This window comes from Chaetura pelagica, unplaced genomic scaffold, assembly GCF_000747805.2.
Source record: "Chaetura pelagica isolate M959 unplaced genomic scaffold, ChaPel_1.0 scaffold364, whole genome shotgun sequence".
In the NCBI taxonomy this organism is placed as follows: domain Eukaryota; kingdom Metazoa; phylum Chordata; class Aves; order Apodiformes; family Apodidae; genus Chaetura; species Chaetura pelagica.
The window spans coordinates 2,648,484-2,665,741 of NW_009953089.1; the positions used below are offsets into that span (position 1 = coordinate 2,648,484).

The 17,258-nt window shown below is 48.1% G+C and overlaps 1 protein-coding gene across 1 annotated transcript in view; it reads right to left on the reverse strand.

Annotated features, from left to right (window-relative positions):
• Positions 1 to 838: 838 nt before the first annotated feature.
• ADAMTS9 (ADAM metallopeptidase with thrombospondin type 1 motif, 9) overlaps positions 839 to 17,258 on the reverse strand; it is a 110,260-nt gene continuing 93,840 nt past the window's right edge. The window contains exons 31-39 of the mRNA XM_009997039.1: positions 11,456 to 11,626; positions 9,737 to 9,931; positions 7,418 to 7,550; positions 7,078 to 7,172; positions 6,832 to 6,926; positions 6,603 to 6,736; positions 5,027 to 5,118; positions 2,986 to 3,090; positions 839 to 928 (exon numbers count right to left, since the gene is read on the reverse strand). Coding sequence (XP_009995341.1) covers positions 839 to 928; positions 2,986 to 3,090; positions 5,027 to 5,118; positions 6,603 to 6,736; positions 6,832 to 6,926; positions 7,078 to 7,172; positions 7,418 to 7,550; positions 9,737 to 9,931; positions 11,456 to 11,626 — 1,110 coding nt within the window. The remainder of the gene's footprint in view (positions 929 to 2,985; positions 3,091 to 5,026; positions 5,119 to 6,602; positions 6,737 to 6,831; positions 6,927 to 7,077; positions 7,173 to 7,417; positions 7,551 to 9,736; positions 9,932 to 11,455; positions 11,627 to 17,258) is intronic.

The window sequence follows — 17,258 nt, forward strand, 5'->3', positions numbered from 1 at the left end:
GTGAGAGTTGAGCACTGTGTGTGGACCTCTCAGCAGATCCCTAGAAGTTAAAATCACTCCAAAAAGGAAATAAAATAGGTCGCAGATCGGGACAAAACCTAAAATAAAATGTAAGCACATCTTGTCTATTTGCCTTACATAAAAGACAGATGGAAATGCCAAAAATACCCCTATGCAGATTGTGTAGCACCGTAGAGGGCCAAAGGAGCCCACAAGTGAAGGAAAATTACTGATTCAAAGTAAACAACTGAATACAGTGACAATAAAGTATCACTTGTCATAATGCTACATATAATGTAGAGTACGCAAAATGCAGTGGTTTGACTGCAGGATTTAACAATAAAAAATAAAAATAGGAAAAGCAGCCTTAATATAATGATTTTACGTATAAAAATATTAGATCAAAATAAATAAATCCAAACATAAATATTATACTGTACATTAAGAATATGCTATCTATATACACACAAACAGGTACAAAAGTGGAAGGCAGAGGTATTGCATCACTATCCTTCATCCAACTCGTCTCCGCTGGCTGCTCTCAGAGAACCTGGAAAAGACAGACAAGGTGCATGTCAGAGTCAGCTCTGAAACCTGTAGCTGGAGAGATGGGCACAAGAGCAGAGCCAAAGTGGGTGCCAGTGAGGTGGGAAGTGTATTCCCAGCTGATGCTGATATCCATGAGGGTTATGGGGACCCCATTGCTCCATGGGGTGCGTGGCCATCACCGATGCTCTCAATGCACAAGAGCTTTTGCAAGCTTGGCCTGTTCTGCTCCTTCAGGAGGTTTTTTGGGAAGATTTCCCTTGGTGCAGAGGCAGCTGGGAACTCACCATTGCTATAACACCTGAACATCGAGGCCTGTTCCAGATGATGGAGTGCACTTCCCACAGTAACCGCCACATTTTCCTACTGCTTTGGTACCATCCTGCAGGCAAAATCAGAAATGACATCTCACCTGAGGCTTCAGGAACTCCACACTGCAAAAAGGGCCGTATCTGGGTTATTTTAGCCAAGATATCTAATAGAAATGTCTTGGAAGGAAAACAAGTTATGCCTAAGTCAATCTACAAAATCACTATTATATTAAAATGCATGGAAATGTAATTCCCTTTAGTGCTACCAGGTCAGGGGGTGAACACAAATAAGAAAGGGCAGTTTTGATTTATTACACTGAAAGATGTCCAAGGAGAAGGCCATTTAATGGGATATCTTAAGGGTATCTGCTTTGTCTATTCTGCCCCACAGTGAATAACTGTGACGAATGGAAAACCTGGCTCATGGAAGAGCAAACCCACTTCTAGACAATGGCAGCTCCTCAGTGGTGCCTGAGCACATGGAAGGCAGAGGAAGGGCAGGCAGCACCAGGAAACATCCATTTGGAAGGGAAAGGCCTGGAGTGATTGCAGAGTCAGGAGGAGAGGGATGGGATGAGGCTGTGCCACTTGCTCAATGCTGTCCCCTCTCAGCTCTGCATTTCTACAGCCAGAAGAGACAAAGAACCAGAGTGGTCCTGGTGTTGGCCTGGTCTCCAGGAGAGCCCAGCACATGTGGTGCAACTCTGGTCTTGAGTTGGGAGATTAATACCTCCATCTGTCCTTCCTTATCCCACCTCTGCAGAGACTTTCTCCTCTGGTCATTACAGTGGACAGACAGTCCTTGAGAGAAATTCAGCCCTCAGTTACCAGAAAATTGGACGTAAGTGCAGGACAAGCTTGCACAAAGCTTTTATTTTTAAACAAGCTCCATCCTGCCCTTGACACTATTGATCTGCAATTGCAGCAGACTGCTATCATCTCTTCTCACTACACCTTTCTTTCTTCTGCTCCTGTGGGCAATTATACTCCTGAAAATAGCATTTGACAGATGCCACTGGGTGATGGAGGTAAGAGTTGTCTCTTAGAAACCCTGTCTGTCAAAGTTTGCCTTAATTCTGCCAGCTGTGAAGGTGGCTGCTCTCCACAACCCCAAGGTCAGTTGTGCAGGCTTCTCCTTTCTGAAGGGGAGAAGAGCAGCAAAGCACCTTCCAGAACTGTAATGGAGTCTGTGCTGGTCCTCTTCTGCCTGTACTGGAGGATGCTCTGCTGCAGCATGGTTGGACCAGTAGCATTTAATTCTCCTTTAAAAGCCCCAGCACTGATAAGGCTCATGGGCTCAAGGGGCTCCCCAGAGCCAGAGAGATTGAAAGCAGTAACAGGAGAGGATATTTAGCAAATTGCTTTTTGTTAAATAATTATGGTGACCTCCTTCAGAGAACTTAACAGAGGCAATCAAGATGACTCATATGAAGTAGCAGCCAAAAGAGCAATCTTGGGTTTCTCCAATTTCAGAACATAACACAGAAGCAATTGTGTGAAGGCACACAGTGATGGAGGTGTTAACAGGCAGGAAAATGAAGCCATCCAAGTTCAAATTTGGCTCTAAAGTGATTTTTGAAGGCCTGCCTGGCTCATCTGGAGGCCTCTGGTTAGCAGAGCTGTGAACAGCTCCAGGGGATGGTCCTTGGGGTGCACCCCAGCCCACCCCAGCTCCAGTGACTCGTGTCTCTCCTGCAGAGATAAACCCAGCCCAGCAGAAAGCTCCACATCTTCTACCAGGCACGTTTTGGGAACAAGCCCTACTCAGGGCAGTCTCCTGGCACCCTCTCCAGCAGAGAGGGTATCCTGTATCCTTACCCTGAGCACCCTGGTCCTGCCTGCTGTGTGGTGGATGCTCTGTGCCAGACACCTCAGAGAGCCAACGAAGGACGTGTCTGCCCCACAGCAGGCAGTGTTTTCAGCTTCATGGTTAAGCAGGCTCACCAATCAATTGTAATAACTCAAATCAAGTTAAACCCCTTAAGGCCCCCCCCCTCCCCCCAGACAATCATGGGCAACATTCTAGATTTTTGTTATTCTCTGCACGGAAGGTGTTGCCACAAAAGACAACAGGGCAATTAAAAACTACTCACGAGTGGGTAAAACTGTGAGGAAAATGACAACTTACTGGGGACTTCTGAATTTCCGACACTGCATAATTCCCTTGGGAGAGCCACTTTGCTGTCCCCAGCAAGGACAGCCCTGTCCCATAAAGGTCTATGCTGAAACGACCCTGCAAAAGAAGCAGATGAGTTTGGTTATCCCAAAACGTCACCCTTGGGTCTCCCACCACTTGCCACAGTGTCATTTTTCTACCAGGACCTTGCTGGGAACTTTTCCAGTGCCTCCCAGGGCTCTGACAGTGCTGAGCACTGCACCAACCGCAGCCTGTCCCACGTTAGGGATTTCCCTCTCGTCGGCGGCTGCAGGGGAAGGAGGGGCTTTGGTTTTTCACCGCCTTTCGCTCGGGCTTGCCCTGCTTTCTCGCAGTTTGCCGGCTGAGGGCATTCTTTGCTTTCCCATGGCAAACTGCAGAGCCTGGTGTGCTCCGGCAGTCGATGGGAAAGGTACCCCAGGGACGTGGTGCAGCCGCTCTCACTGCTCCCTTCTCAACTGGAGAGGGCACACTTGGCCTCTTTTTCCTTATTTTCCTTATTTTCCACTGGGCTTCTTTTTTCTTTCTCCTTTTCCCCCCAATACCAGTAAAATCAAAGCTCTTTTCCTCGGTTTCTTGCTTAAAAATGTCCCTCACTTCATTCCACCCCGTCTCCAAATGCACAAAACGGGTGGAAAATGAAGGGCTGTATTTGCATCCAGATCCCCCCAAGCCCTCCCCTTGCCCCCACTGCAGCCCCCAGCCCTGCCTGTTTCTGCACCCAAGGAGGGATCCTGTGGCCACAACTCACAGCCCAGCACGGCCGTGCAGGACCAGATGGCTGTTGGCTTTGCTCCCTGCCTTGGGAATGTTGATGGGCCAGGTGGATGGATATTAACATTCATGAGCCATCCCGAGGCTACAAGTCAATCTCTCAGCCGCTGAGCTGTAAGGAAAAGTGTCAGCTCTGAAAGCAGGGAGGGAAGGAGATGGAGAGGTTTGCCCTCGCTGTCTGTTGCTGAGACTCCCTACTTAATGCCCTTTGCAAATATAATCCATCCAGTACCTTGGACTATCCAAACACACCACTAGTCATCCCTCAGCTCCACAGAAACTAGGTGTGCTGGGCACACAGAGCAGGACACCTGTAGCACAGTGTTAATTCAACTCCTAAAGACTTCCAAGAAAGCATATTTCTTCCAAGTGATGGGGCTAGATGTCCTACATCACCCCCTGAAGCTCCTAAGGATGCAGCTTAGCCTGTGCCCAGCTCTGTGATTTCATGACTTGGTACCTCGTGGCTCTGGGCCAGGCTGGATTTGCCCTGATGTGCAGGCACTGCCTTCGTTCTGTCAGTGTTTTCCCAGCCCCAAAGTGGAGTTAGTGTTGGTCCCACTGGGCTGCTGTGAAAATGAGCAGCAGGACATAGGAGCAGCAGCTGGCAGGTACCATCGTGGACTCTGATGAATGGGCTCCATTGGTGCAGCAGCAGAAACTTGACCTGTTCCTACCTTGCAAAGGCTTTCCTCTCTTCTTGATGAGCATCTCCCTCCTGAGCTGCCTTAGCAGGAGTCCTGCTGTCTGCTGCCTTCTACATCCAGAGGGGTTATCTCACTCACATTCCCACACCTCTACAAGCAGTGGTTTCACCAGATATGGGACTGTGGAGCACAGAGGCAGGGTCCCAGGGCACCCTGATGGCCTGATTCACTGCTGCTCTCCCTGCCCAGCATGTCCACCAAGCTCTGCTGTGGACTGATACTCCTACCTCCAACTACACATGCAAAGCCCAGCCCTTCTCCCATGGCTTACTTCTCCTCACCTTTCTTCTTTACTGTCTGAAGACTTGGGGAATGTCCCTTAGACAGTCCTAATGCTGGTCTGATAATAACCTGACATTTTTCCATATGGAAAATGAAAAGGACTTTCTGCGTGAACAAAAGGAGAAGTTTCTGGCTGCTGAGATAAGAATATGACACTGACTGGATTTGGGCTGATGCGATCAGCAGTAATTAACAGAGGGCCTGAACATAACAAGTGGCACAGACTCCTATGAAATGCTGTTGTCAAATACCTGTGGGCACTTGGCTGCACTGTAGCAGTCCCCAGCAGTGGCATAAGGAACAGGTCGTCCATCGTGTGTCCGTGCAAACTGTAAATCAGTCGCTGTGGAGAGCAGTTGGGGAGCAACAGGGAAAGAAAGATGCAGGGAGACAGACAAAATAAATGTAAACATGCTCTTTGCTAATGTTTAAATTGACTAAAGCTGTTTTCGTACATTAATCTTGAGAGTCAAGGCCTCATCTGTTGGATTTTTAATATTAAATCCCCCCAATTCATCCCACATGTGACTCCCATATGTGAGAGCTGAATTTAACAGGAGGCTCACACGCTCAGTGCTCACAGCTCAGTTGAAGCACTTTGGTGATTTAGGGCCTGGGTATAAATAATAACAAAACTCAAACCCATGACTTGGGTTTTATTTCTCTATCAGAAAATTCCCCACTTTCAAGAAAGCCATGGAACCTCTTAAACCTCCCTTTTAAACAAAGGCAAACAACCATCTCTGTGCTCTCCTGGCTGCCCCAGCCCAGGGGTCGGGATTTCAAAGGGAATTCGGGGTATTTTGCTTTGGAGGGATCTGAAGTAACCAAGAATCATTTAGATGGGGATGTGAGATAGCTCCTGCCTGACAGAGGTAGGTGCCCAGCTCCTTTTGAAATTCAAAGGGAGCTGGTATCAAATTCCCCGAGGGTGGTTCCTTTGAGAGCTTTACCTAGGAGCTTTTACAGACTATTAGTAGCTTTTTACAGATTGATAGACTGGGAGGTCTAATGGCTTGAAAATTAAGTGATTAAAAAAACCTTATCAGATAAAGAGTCACTTTACAAGGAACAATTTTGATTTGCTTAAAAATCTCCACTGTTTACTGAATGAACCCCCAACAGCATGTTGTATTTTTAAAACATTTGCTGGAAACTTGATAGCATCCTTGGAGTCAAAGAGACTGAAACCTTAACCCTATGGGATGCTCCAGGCTCTCTGGCTGCAGGATGGCTCCCAGCTCCCATGAATGACAGGAGAGGCAGAGTATCACTTACACTGCACAGCTACAGTCCCCTCCCCTGCAAATCCATGGCACCAGCTCCATCACTCTCAACACAAGTGATTTCCCCATGGTCTGGCTCTGTCAAGAACCTCCCAGAAGGAACAGCATCCCTGACCCCAGCCAAGTCCCTCGCACTGGGATGCCCTGACATGGCTGTGTGTACAATGGGGTCCAGCTCCTCCCTGGTTAAGCTTTCTGCCTGAGCCCAGTCTGAAAACAGGAGACCACAAGAAATAAAACCCTTCAAAAATTACACTGGCCTGCCAGGAGCACAGAAATCCATGGCAGATGTACTGGTGACTGCCTTAATAGTATCCTATATTAGAGAGAAATAGTATGAGCATCTCTGATGTACTCAACTTGTTGTCTCCAAGTGTCAAGCAACAAACAGCTGGCCAAGTTTCAAAGTGGCTTTTAACAGGAGAGCTCAGATATATCACTCACTAGACCACTACTGCTTCTTTGTCGTTACAGCTCTATTTGTGTAAAATAAACATTAATTTAACTTTATTTTAATGGCAAGGCCCTGTTTTTTACTCACTTATTATTTGCATAGTGTTCAGGTCCAGCCTTACTTTGCTGAAGGTGGAAAACCCAGCTGCTGTGTAATCTTTCCTACACTGGCAGTCTTCTCGTCTGCTCCCGTTATACGGACACTCAGTTGGGTTATGCAATCTGAATCAAAAGAAAACCCTTCTACTCATGACTGGAAAAAATATTGCCATGGAAAACAAAAATATTGCAAAGCTCAGGATTAAGGGATTTCTTACCTGTATCCATACACTTCTGAAAAATTCTCTGCATCCCCATTTACCAGGGTCACATACTCCTTTGGACTGTCAGTCTGCATCCCAGAGCAATACACCTGAGGAGAGAAGCCAGGATTTTGTTGGGTATCATGTGCAAGCTGAGAAAACTGAAGGTAGGAAATGCAAGAGTGGAAGTGAAGAGCACATGCAGGGTCCTCTTGCACCTTTGAGAAATGCATTGACTATCAATCTGTGGCTGAAATGCACCTTTAATGTCTTCCCTTTGACTTGAAGGAAATATTCGCCATCTTCGATGATGCCTTTGAAACTTTTCACCTCCTTGCAACTCCTTGGTAATTCACCTGAAACAAAACAGAAGTACTTGTAGTCACTGAGCAACTGTGCATCAGCATTTCTTTTGTAACACTGTGAAGCATCTAAAGCACCAAAACACCTTGTTTGTATTTAAGAGGTCTCCCTGAAGTGCTTCAGTGCTTAGTTGGATGGCTCCCAGCGCTTGAAAATACTGCACATCTCCAGGAGCTTGATGGGAACAGATGCTGAAGCCACAAGAAAGGCAAAGGAAGGTGCAAACCTGCAGACTTACAGTCATGGGTGTTGTGACATGTCCTCCTCTCTTCTGGTTTCATGTCTGCATGGCACAAGCTGCTGACCTGGTCATCGTTTGTCAGACACTGCACTGAGCGGTGCATGAGTCCAGCTCCGCAGGTGACGGAGCACTGCAGCGAGAGGACACACATGTTAGCTCAAGGCTTTCTAGGCCCCAGAAGAACAGAGACAGCCCATTTCCCTCGTGTCAAGAGAAAGCAGCAAAGGCCCTAATCCTGCAAAGTGTTCAAACACGGGCTTAATTTTAATCAAACAAATAATCCTTTTGTTATTAATCCCTTCATTATTATCATTGTCACTAATTATTTCGAGAAGGCTGCTGTACTTGCATAGTAACTTGAACACTGAAACACTTCCCAGGACAAGGCAGTTAAGGTGAAGCACATGTTCCTGTGAAATTGTTTGGTTTCCACACTAGAAAAACTGTGCTAGAGACAAATGTTCACCAGAAGGCTTGAATGGTAGAAATCCTCTCCTGGTGGCTGGGAGACATTGCTCGGGTCATTGACAGGGGCCTCCAAACAAAAATGACAAGTGTTATATTTTCTTACCCAAATTGCACCAAAAACCCCACGACTTCCAAACCCTGTTTCTCTTCACTCTCTGAAAAAAATGCCTGTATCTGTGCACACATGGAGAAGTACTTTGTCATCCTCAAATGGCTCAAATCAAGGGCAATCTTAAGGCTGAAATTGCAGAAGTTACTAGAGCTACCAAGCAGCACCTCATGCAAACTGACTGCTGCTGAGTGTGGGTGATGGGAGGTGGGAGTCTCTTGCTCCCCCTCCACAACTTGTTATTTCAGTGCATGAGAACAGAAAATGAGCTCTTTCTACAGCTCAGGCTGCCAAGAGAATGATGATGCTTATCTATTTAAAAATTATTAGTCTAAAGGAGAACGCCATGAAGGAGATGGTTTTCACTCATGGCATTTGCCACTTGGTGTTTACTCTTTATCAGGTCCAAATCCGTAAAAAATAACTAAGGAGCTGAGCAGGACTCTCTGTGTCTATCAAAGGTGATGGTATTTTACAGTAAATCCCTTTGAAAATCAGAGATGAGAAGGGTTATGGCACTTGGTAGTCACACTCAGCAGCCCAAAGCGAGGAGAAAGGCCTTGCTCTCTGAAATAGATACTCTTTACAATGAACTTGTAACAACCAGTTGGGCATTTTGCACTGAAATTCTGGGGGAAAATACCAATTATTTGAGGCTGAACTCTTTGCTGTAATTTCTCTGCCCTGACTCACAGGGAGGATGTGAGGCTTCCTATGGAGCAGAAGGAACTTTGGTTTCAAATGCACTGTCATTTACTGTCACAACTTCCACTACATTTTGCTTGACTTGACCCTCGTTGCCTTGTAAAGGTTTGACAAATTCCTACAAAGGCCTGAGCTGGGTTAATAAATCAAATTTATGGCAGAAACACCACATTTCAAAGAATGTCAGAAGCCCAAGAAGTGAAATGTTATCACCTTAACTAAAATTTGATCTTGTAGTTCAGGCCCCAGCTGAAGCTTGACACAAATAACTTCAGCAGACAGTGAAGTTCTTTCCCCTGCCCTGTCTCAGCATTTGTAAGAAGGTGGGGGAGGGGGGAGGAGGAAAAGAAAGAAACACCTTTTAAGGCTCAAATTACCAGTGTTTTGGCCTACTGGTGGTTCCCAAGTCTTGCTCACATGCATGGGCAAGTGGGAACAACCCCAGCTGCCAGCTGTCCATCACTCCCTCTACTCTAGCACAAGGCTTTCAAACCCCTTTTGTCCTGGCAATGACCCTACTTCCTGACTAAGCATTAAGTCTCACCCTCAACACTACCACAAATTTTGGCTGACTGCACTTTCATGGAGATCCTAACTCCATTCATAGCTGCTGGGACTCCCTCATACAGAATCACAGAATTGCCAGAGTTGGAAGGGACCTCTAGAGATCATCTAGTCCAACTCTCCCACTGAAGTAGGATAACCTACAGGACAGTGTCCAGGCAGGTTCTGAGTATCTCCAGAGATGGAGACTCCACAACCTCCCTGGGCAGCCTATTCCAGCACTCTGACACCCTCACCATAAGGAAGTTATTCCTTGCATTTAAATGGAACTTCCTATGTTCCAACGATGGAGTCCAGCCTGGAGAAGGAGCTCGACATGCACCAGGGTTGCTGCTGCACAAGGGGTATTAATTCCATTCATTTATGCAGCTCTACTCCCCCTGCCAAACCTCAGGCCATCATCCCCTCTTTAAAACAGAAAAAGCAGGCTTCATTCTGTCCAGCTGGAAGCAGAAGTCCACCCAACTTACGCTTCCCCAGTTGCCAACACGCCAGGAGGCCAAGACGGGGCACTCGCCGAGGTAGCAGGGCTGGATGTTGGGTGGCTGTGTGCCAGGGCAGTTGACTGTGTTCTGGTACCCGTACTCATAGTGGTCCTTCCCGGTGTAGATCTCGCTGCAGGACACCAGGCGCTGCCGATAGCCCTTCCCACAGGTGACCGAGCACTGCGGGCAGAGGGAGCGCCCGTTAGCGCCGCACGCGTTGGGAAGGCGGCCCGGAATGGGGAGGTAAAGCAGGCTCTGAACCAGCTTTGAGCACAGCAACCTGCTCCCAGGGATCACTAGTAACCATTTCAGCTGCCCGTGGGTACTGTGAGCAGCTACAAGCAGCTCCCAACGCTGCCTTTCAGCATCCAGCTCTTCCTTGTGCTGCCCCTACGGCTGCTCCAGGACCCCCCACTCCAGCTTGGGTCCTGGACACAAATTATTTCTCCCCAAGGGCCAAGAAAGGAGCAGAAGATCCTTGGGAACTCAGAAATACCTCTACTGTTTGAGTTTTCTTTTTATTATCATTTTGTTTTTTCTTCCACCATTTTTTTTTCTTTTCTTTTTTTTTTTGCCATGAGATGCACAGAGAAACGAAACAGTCCAGACTGACCCTGAATTGCAGGTATTTGACAACTGGGAGAAAGGGAAGGTTTTCCTTGTAGTTAGTGGACAGACAGTGCTTCTGCCCTCCTCACCAAAAGGCTGAGTGGGAGCTGGGGTGAGCTGAGCTCCTGCTCCACGAGCCTTAACCCAGCTCTCCATCTTCACGGGCCTGAGACCTCCTAAGGGTTCGCAGGCAGTGGGAGTGGGTAGAAGGTGCTTGGGCAAGGGGCAGCCAGGGTTCCAGCCTCACAGGTCTCCTAATATGTCTCTTAGAAAACCACCCAGGAGACCAGGCTGCTTGGAGAAATTCTCATCTCTCCACATTTCTCCCTTCTGTGCTATCTTGGGTGGCTTGTTTCTCCTCCCCCTCAGTCCTGGCATGTTTTCCTTTTCCCCCTTTCTTGTTCTTTCTTTTTAATCAGTGCTGTGTCAGCAGCTGCCTTGTCATTTCCCTCTGCTGCTCCTCTAAGTGGAAAGTAATCCTTCACTCACTGCAGAAGGAAACAGGCTGAGATTAGCCCAGGTCCTCCTGCATGAAGGGCCTGCTGCAAAAAAAACCCTCATCTGTTTTCCTTGCTGAGCCCTCTCCCAGCCATGAGGGTGAACTTGCTGCCTTTGCTCATGCCAGGTCCTCACTCCTGTCAAAGACAGCACTGAGGAAGGACACCTCCCCCTGATCACATCCAGGCTCACCTTTCCCTAAGGATGCTCACTTGGACCCTCAGGCATCTCACAGGGCCCCAGAGCTCCGTGGGAGGGGATGGGGATAAACCCAAACCATGAAATGAAAGACAACCCAGTGTCTGCTGGATGAGATGTGCTCTGGAAGAAAACTGCCTCCAGATATCAGCTAGGACTGTGAGCAGACTGCCATTCACTCTTTAATATCCTGGCCTTCTCCCACAGCCCTGCTCCTTTCTCTCCAGCAGGGAAACAAATGAAAAACCCACTAATGGAACCGTGCAGCACTGCCTGCCACTGCTGCTCGGGGCTGCAACATCCCAGCGATGCGGCGGCGAGAGGAGGAGAGCGTGGCCGGGTGCTGAGCAGCACGGTCCCTGCGTGGGGACATGGATGGGGACACGGATGGGGACTCACCTCTGACCACTCCCCCGTGATCCAGATGTACTCGCAGGGGGGCAGCCCGCAGCTCTCCACCTCGGGGGGCCGTTTGCTGGCCTCGCAGTACCCGCTGCTCTGCACCTGCTTGTTCTCATCCACGCAGACCACCTTGCGGTACCGGGACGCCTCCCCGCACGTCTTCATGCACTGTGGGCAAGAAGCAACAGCTCATGCATCCCACGAGGGAGCTCAGCAAATCGACCCACAACTGGAGGGAGCCAGCCCTCCTCCCTGCAGCCCCAGCAAGCCAGTGGCTCTGTGCCCTGTGCTGGCATCGCTCCTTGGTATCACCTGGGGGCAAATTAAAGACCGGGTCCCTGCTGTGAGAGCATCCACTGACAAATTGTTCCCACCCTCTGGAGATACCAAGCCAAGTCACAGCCACAGGGAGAAAGGAGAAACCTAAGCAGCAGGTATTGGGATGGGTGAAGGTGGGATCCAGCTGTGATGGGACCAAGAGGTGCAGGGGTTGGCATGTTGGGTCAGGAGATGGGGCAAGGGGAAAAGAACAGGGCCAACCCCCACCATTTCATCCCCCAGTATATACAGCTGCTTGGAGAAAGACAACTCAGTCTTCCCCCTTCCAAAATACACACCATCACCTCAGCTGTGGCTGGTGCAGGACCAGCTCCTTCCCTGATCCTTGCCCTGGCACAGCACATCACTCCAACCACTGCAGCAGAGGCAGCTCTACAGGTTTATTCTCTTTTAAACACTGATATTTAAGCCTGATATTAAGAGCAACCCCTGCTAGCCCAGCACAACTGCCCCCCTACTTCTGGAAGCTTGAAAGACTCAGTTTCTCTCTCTGTCTGCCTTAGAAATACCAGCCTGGGCTGCAAGGCTGCACTCCTGTAACTGGGTCTGTGCTCAGAGCACAAAACACACACATAAACCAAAATAAATCAGCAAAGAGCAGCTGTCTGGATAAAGCCCTATTTTCTTAAAGTTATCACCTGCAATGGACTTCTAACACTCTTAACTAACTGGATTAACAAAGAGAAAAAAGCATGAAAATAATAATTTTATATAACATGCAGGAAACATCTTCCCCTAAGGAGAAGGATAAAACATTCAATCAGACCATCCCTATCAGAACAGAAACACCATTTGAAGTCATCTAGGCTCAGAGGACTGTGCCAGTTTAATCTAGTTAGAGCCTCACCCTCCAAACATCATTTCCAGCCTCCCCAAAGCAGCTCCTGCTCTCCTGACTGGCCCACAATTAGGAAGGTCATAGTGGGTTCAGCTAATTGCAAAATACAGGCATTGTCAAGCCCCCCTTTCTGTAATTAGCTGTCGGAACCAAGACTCCAAATTATGTGAGAACTTTGAAAAATCAGCTCAGTCCTTGGCAGGAGCAGCAAACCAGGAGATCTGGAGTGAGCACAGTGTGGTGTTGGTCGTAGATATTTAGTAACTGTGCAAAGGGGAGGGGGACAGGGAAGGAGAGGCAGCCCCACAAAGCAGCATTTATTCCAAAGGAATAACTTAGGAGCTCTTAGGCAACAGCAAACATTGCAAAATCTGCAGCCTGCCCAAAGACCCTAAGGGCTCTGTGTGCTTTCAACCTTATTTACCCTCTTGCTCTAAGTCCTTAGACTGGAAGCTCCTTCTAGGTCTGTGCTGAAGCACAGGGATCCTACAGGGGCTGGAAGAATTTGGTGGAATGTGATTTCCCCAGAGAGCAAACAAACTGGGCTGTCTTTGCCCTTTTCTGATACCTCCCTATTTTAGAAGTAAAATCTGAAGAGGAGTTATGGCAGGGCAAGAAGGCATCAGGAGTGCTCCATTGCCACACAGCTTCCCTGAGCAGCACCTTTCAGAGGCACCAGGAGTCCCAACCTCCCACTCTTCCTGAAAAATGACAAAGGCAGCAGGGCTTCAGGATGCTCAGAGCTCTCCTCATCTCTGGTTTGGAGTATGCCAGCCCAGAACGTGGTCACCAGCACAGGGTGAACCATCATCCCAGCCCTCCACCACTCATGGACAAAGGAGATGTCTTGAAAGGAGTAGGATGAAGCAAAGCTGATTTAATCTTCTCCCCTTTTTCCCTTGTTCATGTATATTTAAGCCTAAATTTGCTCCGTGGGAGGGGATGGCCCACACTTAATTTCAGGAGGGTGGATCATTTCCAAGCCATCAACAGGTCTTCTGACGTTGGCCATGAAGAGCTATCAGATCAAAAGCCCATCCTCTGGAGGCACCAAGCCATGAGGGACTGACTCAACCTCAAGCCAACCTGCTTTGGGTTTCTCTGCAGATAATGGTTGTAAGGCCAAATAAACCCGAGCCAGCTCTGTGCATTTTGTCATCATCAGTAAATTAAAGTTTGATTATTAGTATTTTTAGGGATAACTGGCATCTAAAAGAATCCCACAGAGACGTTAAATAGGGCTCAAAGACAGTCAGGCCTGGCATAAAACAAATCAAAGAGAAACACTTCAGAGGTTCCAATTACCCACCTGGAGGTTATAAAGCATTTTTCACAGAGAAAGTGGACAGTTCAACTCAAATGAAAAGGCTATTTTTCCTCTTAATACGGCAATAGATTTGGTATGAAATCTCATGTTCATGACTGATCTAAATCTCACACAGAACAGCAGGGCCAGGGGACAACAGTCATTAGTAGCAAGAGCTGAAAAACAGGTCAAGCATTTGACAATATTTGTCTCTTTTGCCTCATTTCCCAAATTTTGAACTATTTTCCTGGCAGTTCAAATGAAGGACCATTTCAAGCACTTCTGCAACTGTTCTAGAATAATAATAATAATGATAATAATTTTAACAGAACCCCAAGGGCATTGCTTTGCAAAAGCAGTCATGGTTTGCTTTTTTTTTTTTTCCTTTTTCAAATCAAAAGCTGTCACAGAGATGAAACAAAACCCCATGCCACAACCACTCAGACATGCCTTGGGTAACTCTGCAACCCAAATCAGACGAGGATGGCACGATTTTCCCCCAAACAGCAAATGTCAAAGACCCAAGAACTGCATTGCAGCTTCCAGAGCTGTGCACTGTCCTCCCACAGAGGTTCATATTAAAAAAAGAACCCAACTCTTCTCTCTTCCATTTTTTTCCTTTTTCTTTGTGACCCTGGTCTGGGTTTTACTTCGACATTAACAAGGCCCTTTCTATTGACTTTCTTCTCCCTTAATAATGATATAATTTTAACAGAACCCCAAGGGCATTGCTTTGCAAAAGCAGTCATGGTTTGCTTTTTTTTTTTCCTTTTTCAAATCAAAAGCTGTCACAGAGATGAAACAAAACCCCATGCCACGACCACTCAGACATGCCTTGGGTAACTCTGCAACCCAAATCAGACGAGGATGGCACGATTTTCCCCCAAACAGCAAATGTCAAAGACCCAAGAACTGCATTGCAGCTTCCAGAGCTGTGCACTGTCCTCCCACAGAGGTTCATATTAAAAAAAGAACCCAACTCTTCTCTCTTCCATTTTTTTCCTTTTTCTTTGTGACCCTGGTCTGGGTTTTACTTCGACATTAACAAGGCCCTTTCTATTGACTTTCTTCTCCCTGGTGTGGGCACTGAGAACAGCTAATTAAAGTTGCTACACCAATATAGCAATAAACAGTTCCCAGTAAGTCCCCTATTCCTTTTCATTGGCAAGACCAACTCTTTTTCTAACTAACAACAACACAAAGGAACAATAAAAAACACCCTCTTGATAGATTCCCTTTAAATTGAAGAAATCAAGAACAAGACAGCACTGGGATGTTATTTTACATCCTGCCTTTCATGTCAATTAGGTTCCATTGCAGTTCCCTGCTCAGAGAATACTAATGCAACCTGTGCCTCCTCACTATAAATAACATGGCCAGTACTCATGGCTGGGGAGAAGGTTCCATTACTTGTTTGCACAAAATATAAAGTGCTCAGTAGACAAGTAGCTTGGAGTCAGCCACAGGACAAACTCATATTGGGCATCTCCTGCAGGTTTCTACTAATGGCTATTTTATGGGTTGGGAAACTTCCAGCCCAACTTCACCCTAGCCAAGCCCCCTTGGGGGGAAAATTCTCCATAACATGTTAAAAATTTCCACAGTGCAATGGAGAGACCTAGAAATCTAACAGAAAGTTTAGCATCCCTCTCCCACGAATGGCTTGGCAGGGTTGAGGGCAGGCAGGGACCTCCTGCTGCCAGCTTGAAAAGTTGCAAAAGTAAGGAAGGGAGGGAAAAAGGATGGGGTGGGAGCTGTGGCTCTTCAGGGCTAATGACACTGTTGGGTAAGGACAGAGACTGCCTGCTGCTTGGTGACCTACTTTATTGCCTGTAGATTTATGAGCTGAAGAAAGTTAACAGGCTCTGTAAAAAGCCAAAGTTCACTGCAAGGAGCTTCCTGGAGCTCCCTCAGCTGCTCCTATGTTTCTTTTCCAGGCTGGGATGTTTCCATTGGGTACCACTGCATGGTCAGCTTGGCTTTGCCTCTTGCTGCAGCCCATCACACCCCAGCTCCCCAGCAGGTGGGGATGGTCCCCTTCAGCCTTGTGTAGCCATGGCCATGCTCCATAGGATTATAAACCCATTGCAGCTTCCTACAGCCACCAAGACCGCGGAAATGAAGCTAAACTTGTTTGCACTGTCCCCATCAGGTATAATAACAGATGGGTGGTGGCCTGGGGTGCTCTGCACAGTTATGAGCCATGGCTGAGCTCGTGGTGAAGGAAGGATAAGAGGAAAGCACACGCTGCCTTAACCTTCCTCCTGCCCAGCTTTATCTCCTGCTCCAGCCTAAGGGGCTGGTCTTGCTGAGGACTGATTCCATTCACTTGGAAAGCTGCTGTCTCCCATGGGAGATCTCATCCCAGGGCTGCTCACAGCAAAACGCATGGACTGAGAGCTCAGTGAAAAAAAGAGAGCTGGCAGAGGGAGTCGAGACAACAGGGCAGGGAAGTGGGAATTACTGACATTGCCCAGTTCCTTCAGAGCCACAGACATGGGGCTCCCTGCCCGGGCAGCGCGGCAGGGCTCAGGCCAGGGGGTTAGTGCTCAGCCTCTGGGAACAGACCCAGATCTGCCCTACCCCAAACCTGCTCACCATTTGCACAGGTCCCAACCAAGCACAGGGCAGCACAAAGCAGTAAACCAACCCTTCCGAGGGATTTCTCAGCTCCCCCTTCCAGCCAGCACACACCAGCCTCTCCTCCTTTTTTCCTAGCAAGCCTGGGTTGCAACCCCAAAACCCCAGCTCCCAGCAGCCTCCTCCAGCACCATCACCCCCCACTCTCCAGCACCATCACCCCTCACTCACCACTGAAGACCATTCCTGCCCTGTTGTGCATTCTCCTCTACTCAAGCAGCTGCTCAACCACAGGTTTGGAAAGTGCTACAGCCTCTGGAAAGCTCAGAGGGAACTTTGTGGGGATCTTAAGGAGGTGGCAGAGCCTGGACTATCTCCAGCTTAACCCACCACCTAAATCATCAGCCCTCAGCCTGCATCTGTTCACCATTTGCAGCAGCTCTGTGCTCCTGGAGATCTGCCCCTCGCAGTCCATTTAACACCTGGACACAGGGAATATTGCTCAACTCCAGGAGGAACTTCCAACACAACCCAGAGAGTAAAGCAACACTTAGGCTCCCAGCCTGGATCCAGCAGCAGAGCCCAGCCAACCATTCCAGCACAGGCAGCTGGGAAAAGGGATCAGCTTTGTCCAGTCTCACCCTGAGCCAACAGCTCCAAGCTGACCCCCCTCCACCCTCCCTACCTGATCAGTGTTGTCCCGATCTGCTGCCGAATTTCATTCCACTCCTCCTCGC